At 35.0% G+C, this 7,300-nt stretch overlaps 2 protein-coding genes across 2 annotated transcripts; both read right to left on the bottom strand.

Annotated features, from left to right (window-relative positions):
• Positions 1 to 1,148: 1,148 nt before the first annotated feature.
• Positions 1,149 to 3,727, bottom strand: LOC131546507 (granzyme B-like). Its single transcript, XM_058786108.1, has 4 exons — positions 2,110 to 3,727; positions 1,783 to 1,951; positions 1,443 to 1,703; positions 1,149 to 1,298 (listed from the first exon to the last, which is right to left on the bottom strand). Exons 1-4 carry the CDS (start codon positions 2,250 to 2,252, stop codon positions 1,149 to 1,151), a joined length of 723 nt encoding a protein of 240 aa, XP_058642091.1. The 5' UTR covers positions 2,253 to 3,727.
• A 1,038-nt stretch (positions 3,728 to 4,765) lies between these two features.
• LOC131546506 (granzyme B-like) lies at positions 4,766 to 6,470 on the bottom strand. Its single transcript, XM_058786107.1, has 5 exons — positions 6,233 to 6,470; positions 5,859 to 6,006; positions 5,364 to 5,511; positions 5,015 to 5,272; positions 4,766 to 4,918 (listed from the first exon to the last, which is right to left on the bottom strand). Exons 1-5 carry the CDS (start codon positions 6,276 to 6,278, stop codon positions 4,766 to 4,768), a joined length of 753 nt encoding a protein of 250 aa, XP_058642090.1. The 5' UTR covers positions 6,279 to 6,470.
• Between the last annotated feature and the right edge of the window lie 830 nt (positions 6,471 to 7,300).

The following is a 7,300-nucleotide window of genomic DNA, read 5'->3' as shown; positions in this document are numbered from 1 at the left end:
TGTGAGATAGCCTAAATGATGAGTTAAATCCCATTGATTAAAAACCTGCTATCAAATGCTTGACTCTACTGGCCATCTACAGCGTGCAGAATGCAGAACACTGTCATGTTGTAAAAAAAATTTAAAAAAATGCTGTGAATTCTTAGGGTTTCGCTGACGTTTAATGTTAAATATCTTTTAATCAAAACATAAAACACTATTTTTGTATTTGCGAGGCGTCCGTTACACGAATGTCTGACTTGACTCTTGGTAATGTATTTTGCCCCTGCCCCCGCACATATGATTCGACAGTCACAAGGGTTAAGATGCTTTCTGAATTACTTCTTTCTTTATATGATCTTTTCTTTCATTTTAATAGGAAACAGAATTTTGTTACTAGGTGCAACTCTTTCCACTAAGAATTTTCATGAAGTTTAAATGAATAGAATCAGCTTTACATATTCACATGTGTAATAGTTTGTTGTCAACAAATGGATCTACATTCGCGAAGACAGACCAAGATGTCAAAAATGCATTTCCTGAAAGACCGTACTAGACATATTAACAACTTAAGAATGTTCTCAACTCTAGTTTTCATACCTTTAACCACATGCTTGCATGCAAACAAAGGAGCTTTTCACAAGGTCACTCAGACAGCAAAGAGGTGTGAATTCATATGAGCAACAAGAAGTTTTTGCAGGAATAGACTAAATTGATGAGTATCAAACCATTATTTAAAACTAGTTTGCCCATTTAAAAGCAGAAAGTGTGATGTATGTAAAACTGTAATCAGGCTACATGTTTACACTGTTGAACTGAATCTCCTATCTGGTTGGCCCTTGCAGCTATGATGGCACATATATGGAGCCTATATATATATATAACAAAAGATTATATTCTAATTAATAATTAATTATGAATTAATGTTTCATTTGTGATCTACATGTGGTCGTCTAATGGTTTAACAAATATTGCAATTAATTTTATTTCTATGGGTTTCTGAATTAATACTTTACATAATTTAAGAGTTATCACCCATTTATTAATAATATCAAACTGGCTAAAACCAAATGCACTGAGATTTTGAGCAGACTTAGAAAAAAAAAAAGTCAGAAAGTTCCAAAAAAAATTATTTATTCATTTCATTTCATTTATTTATTAATCTTAATTTAACCAATGATCGTTTTAATCCAAGGGAGGAAGTATGAGATTTTTACATAAACTTGAGGATATTCTGTATTTGTACAGTTACCATCAAAAGTATATGAAGCAATTCCTTGTGGTATAGTATTGCAGATGAGAGGACTTCCTGAATCCCCCTAGTGAATAAGATGGATAGAAATACATTAAAATAAAATAAAATAAAATAAAATAAAATAAAATAAAATAAAATAAAATAAAATAAAATAAAATAAAATAAAATAAAATAAAATAAAATAAAATAAAATAAAATAAAATAATACCTTACAAAAAGCATGTTTTCCATCTGAAACACTGCAGATCATTCTCTCAGAGTTGAAGTACCACTGCCACATTTCTTTACATTTTGAGTTATCCTGCAGTTTAAGCTTGACTTCCTGCATCACATCTGATGCCTTGTCTCCTTTTGGGGATTTCGACCCCCAACCAGCAATGGAGCATTTAGTATTGGCTCGTGTTTTTCTATTTTTCTTAGGAAGAGGCATAACTTTCACGAATTTATTCAGCTTGGCTTTGTTCTTCAGCTGCAAATAACATAAAATAATTTCTAGAGAACAAACAAAGCGCATAATAAAGAGTTACAGCAGGTAAAGCTAAAAATACCTTTAGTAACATGATATCATAGCTGTAATCCTTCTCGTTGTTATGTTCAGACAGAGGATGTTTGATGTGTTTCATCACTGGGATTCTCTGCTGGTTCTTCTCCACCTTGTTAATGTTCTGAGCTCCCAGAACAACCTCAATATGGTCCTGATCAGAGCAGACATTGTTACTGCGGGAAAAACTAAAAGCTGTGTAATTCATTTTTTTTTTAGTTGTAAAGGATTTTGAATAACTAAAGCACAAATTTACAGATAAACTAAAAGTTATGAGACTACCACAGTCCTTTTTGAAAAGCCTCATAAATAATGCAGCCAGAGATATACTCACTTTAAACAGTGGGCTGCTGTCAGTACATAATCCTCTTTGATCAGCATTCCTCCACATATGTGACTTTTAGCAATCTGAATAGATGCCATGTATCGCCTGGAAAGAGGTTTAGCATCTTTTCCTCCAATAATACCACTCTCCATCCCACCTGCGATAAAAACATGAGTAACTCACACCACTACCAGACTATTTCATTTGGAACTGAATGAAGGGACATGATTAAAGACCCATCTCTTTAACCTCGCTTACATGTAACACACTAACACATTTCTATTATTTAAATGCATTAAAAGATTGTTAGACTGCATTAATTAGGTCAACCAGAACCGGGAAAACACCTTTTAACACCCGATGTACTTGTTGTATCGTAAGAAGAATGGCGTCTATGCTAATTAGTCTGTTTCATTCTTATTCTGAGGTCACTGTAGTCACACAGATCCAGTCCGTATCCAGACCAGATGGTGGATCAGCACCCAGAGACAATCTCTACAGCCCTGAATGTCAGCGGAGACCAGGACAACTAGACGAGCCCCAGAGACAGATCCCCAGTGAAGACCACGTCACCTAGATGGCCATTGGCACAAGAGCACGGGAACCAGATGAGTCCTCTGCACAATCTGACTTTGCTGCAGCCTGGAATTAAACTGCTGGTTTCGTCTGGCTAGAGGATATTTGGCCCCCCGACTGAGCCTGGTTTCTCCCAAGGTTTTTTTTCTCCATTTCTGTCACTGATGGAGTTTTGGTTCCTTTGTCGCCTCTGGCTTGCTTAGTTGGGGACACTAAATTTCCAGCAATATCGTCAACTTGAATGCACAGATAGGCTACTACCGTATTGACCCGAATATAAGACAATGTTTTTTTTCTTGGAAATACATCTGGAAAAAAAAATGTGGTCGTCTTATATTCAGGGTCTTGACTTTGACATGTCAAAAATACACCCACAACAATAGGTGGTGCCAAATACGCGTAAAACGAGTGTGCCAAGAAATACATTATGTAATGTATGTCCTAATGTTAGAAGTTTGCGAGCGAAAACAAAAGAAAAAGAAAAGCTTACAGCAGCATGAGTCGTGACTGTCATGTTAGCCTGATGGAATCAAACTTCCTCTGTAAGTGATTTTAAAACATAAGACATTACCAGAAATTTTGGTTGGCAACTATGAGATGAATAGCCTAATTGTTATATAATTCATATGTGCTACCTGTTATTTTTATGATATATCAAAAAGTGTATATTTTTAAATGTGATTGTTGGTACATTTGACCAGAATTTACCATACATTCAAAACAAAAATTAAAATAGGAAAAATATGCGATATGAAAGTAATTTAAGAATTTTTTTTTTCTTAATAAAACACAAGATTCGGTTCTCAAAAAGCCTTTTTCCAAAAGGTACATCTTGAAAATGGGGGTTGTCTTATAATCAGGGTCGTCTTATATTCAGGTCAATGCGGTATTTGAACTGAACTGAGCTGGACGATGACATCACTGAATCAATGATGAACTGACTTTAACTTAAAATTGAATGTTTACTGTTGTCCTTTTGCATTATTACACACTATTTGTATTACTGTAAAGCTGCTTTGACACAATCTGTATTGTTAAAAGCGCTATATAAATAAAGGTGACTTGACTTGACTTGGACTTTTTACAATTTGCATTATGTACATTTTTCACATGTACATTATTTATTTGCTTTTGGAAAAAAAGATGCACAATACAAATTTGGGAAAAGAAAGGAATGAATGATATCTTACCAGTCAAAGAGATACCAAGGAGAAGAAGAAAAGAATACAGAACCATGGTGCAACAGCCTGCGTTCAAGCATTAAGTGTGAATATGCTGCAAAAATACTCAAACCCACTCTGTACCCTCACTAGGTGTAACTCTTCCCATTCTTACATAGAGTCACAGGAACAAAGAGTAATGGAATAATATTCTCAGTAAGGTTACCAGAAAAGAAATAAAATAGTACTTTAAAAAGTACCTTAATTCTAAAACTAATGTTTATCCAAAAAAAAAAAAAAATGTTGGGTTGAAGTTTTCGTGTGTCCTGTAGAGATCAAACACTGGCTGATCAACTTACATAGTATTTTACTTGCAGCCAATGACTGGACATTACTTGTGGCAAACATAAAAGCATAAGAATTTGGGGGGAAAAAGGGGGATGGACATCTTCATTTTTGCAGTAATTTCATAACATTTTATGTAATGGTATGATAATCTATACCTTTCAACATAAGAATGAATAATGTTCAATAGCTTCCTGTGGACCAAAGTTCTACAGCTGATTTTATTTTTGTTTTAGGATTGTAAAAGGTTTGCTTGATACATCTGATTCTTTTCTCTCTTTTTTTTGCACATTAATCCATTTGTCTTTTTGTTCTTTGTTTTTTTATTCTTATGCAATTTAAGAAGGCTAGTCCAATAAGTAAGTTATATCATAGAGGACCTTACTGGCTCCAGTTGTTCTTCCTGAACACAGCATTGGAAGCAATACAGACAAAAAGTAAAAAAAAAAAAAAAATTCTTAACCATTTTTATGACATTACAAATGGAAATGGCAGCAGGGAGTAGCCAAGAATTAGTAATAGACCTTTTTAGGCTTCACAATTATACACATGATAGATCATTTACATGCATAAATGATGCTATTTCAATCACGTAATGTTTTTTTAATCCACGGAAGGAAGGCAGATATTTTTATATAGACTTCAGGGTATTTCTTGGACACACAGTCATTAGGATAGGTGTACGCAGCCATTCCTTTAAGTTTAGAGTCACAAAGAAGAGGACTGCCAGAATCACCCTAAAGACACAAATGAAAGACTTGTATTCTGCCACTATGTGAAATATCAGATGACATAAATTTTTTTGCTAATTATCAAAAGTGATGTTGCAGTACCTGACAGAACGCCCTTTTCCCATCCGAGAGACTACAGATCATTTTCTCAGAGTTGAAATGGTCTTGCCACTTGTTTTTGCACTCAAAGCTGAACTGCAGTTTGAGGCTGACTTCCCGCAGAACATCTGATCCTCTTCCTCCGGGTTTTGTCATGCCCCAGCCAGCAATGGAGCATTCCACACGAGCAGGAATATTCTCATTGTTCTTAGGGAGCTCAATAACATCCACAAACTCATTCCGCACGGCTTTGGTCTTCAGCTGAAACATATTAGTGAGTTTTGAGTTTTGTAAAAAAATAAATAAATAATAATAATAATTAAGATCCACCCAATTTGAGCACCAAAAATACCTTTAGTAACATGATATCATAGGTGCTGTGACCTTTCTCATACTTAGGATGTTTGATGTAGTTTTCTACTTGGATAATCTGCTGGCTGTCCGCGTTCTGGCTAATATTGTGAGCTCCCAAAACAACTTCTAAGTAATTGTAGGTCTGACTGTGAAAACATATAATGTCGAAGTTATTTTAGTGGTGATCACTGTAGAGGATTATGACAGTACATTGTTACGAAGACTAAAAACAGGATGAAGACTTAAACTGACTTCTTTATTGGTATTGATGTTTCCATGAAGAACCTTTAATATTCAAGGAATCTTTCCATTGCAAAAAAGTTCTTCAGATTATTAAAATGTTCTTCACAAAAAAAAAAAAAAAAGTTATTTTAAGTCCTGATCAATGAAAGACTCTTTGGAAAACCCAAAATGGTTGTTCTTTGGCATTGCTGAAAAAAAAATCCTTTTGGAACATTTAATAGTGTAAGCATATATGCATGCACATACTCACTCCAAACAGTGAGCCGAAGTCAGCACATAATCATCCCTAATCAGCATCCCTCCACATCTATGTTGTCTTCTATACTGGAGAGATGCCATGTATGGTCTGGAATGAGGTTTAGCCTCTTTGCCACCTACAATACCACTCTCTATCCCTCCTGTGATAATGACACAAGAGGTTGTCATGGTAAATATAGTTAAAACATGGGTACTTTGCAAACCAGTTTATTGTTATTTATGCATTTAAAAAAATCACTCTAACTGTTTGTAAGCCATTGGTACAAAAAAGTGGATACATAGAGAAATGAGTCTAACAAATAATCCAGTTAAAACATTTTAACCCATCGGAATTGGCCTTATTGACGTGAGAGGTGATTGTCTTACCGGACAGAGAGAAGAACGACAGCAGGAGACAGATGCTGAGCAGCATGATGCAGGACTGTTCTGATGCAGGATTGGAACATGAACAGGATTTGACCCTCGGTGAGGTCTTATATATGTGACAGAGTATATAGGTCAGAGAGTATTCTCACTTTCATAATTTCACATATGAAAGCACACAATGGAAAGGTGTAGGAGAAAGATCTTACTTGCATGTAAAAATAATTTTTTAAAAAGTACTCTGAACTTCATCTAAAGGGATAGCCCATACAAAAATTTCAGTCATCATTTACTCAACCATATCATTCCAAACTTCATTACTTGTTTCCTTTTGCAGAACACAAAAGATGATATTTTGAGGAGTGTTGGAAACCAAACAGTTTTGGTGACCATTGACTTCCATTATATGGACCAAAAACTGACATTTTTATCTGGAAATATCGCCTTCTAAAATCTCATTTTATAAAAGAGACGAAATGCTACTGTATGCACAGGCTATTTACCTGTATTGGCTATGACTAGATGGCAAATGCTAGTCCTCTCTCCGGTCCCACATGTCTCAGACCTCAAGTACAGAAAATATGAGCCTTTATAGCAGGGTTCCTCAGAGCTTTCCTCTTCCACAGAAGAAAGTCATACAGGTTTGAAGCAACATGAGGGTGAGTAAATAATGACAGAATTTTAATTTTATTTGGTTGGACTATCTCTTTAAGAATTATATAAACAATATAACCTCCACATTAAAGGGTTAGTTTACCCAAAACTGAAACTTCTGTCATTAATTATTCACCCTCATATTGTTTCAAATCTGTAAGACCTTTGTTCATCTTCGGAACAAAAATTAAGATACTTTTGATGAAATCCGAGAGCTTTCTGACCCTGCATAGACAGTAATGCAACTACCATGTTCAAGGCCCAGAAAGGTAGCATGGACATCGATAAAATTGTTCATGTGACATCAGATGTTCAACCGTAATGTTGTGAAGCTGCGAGAATAATTTTTTGTGTGCAAAGAAAACAAAAATAATGACTTTATTCATCAATTTCATCTCTTCCGTGTCAAGACTTTGC

Source organism: Onychostoma macrolepis, chromosome 09, assembly GCF_012432095.1.
Source record: "Onychostoma macrolepis isolate SWU-2019 chromosome 09, ASM1243209v1, whole genome shotgun sequence".
Taxonomy (NCBI): Eukaryota; Metazoa; Chordata; class Actinopteri; order Cypriniformes; family Cyprinidae; genus Onychostoma; species Onychostoma macrolepis.
This window is presented reverse-complemented; position numbering and strand designations above follow the sequence as displayed.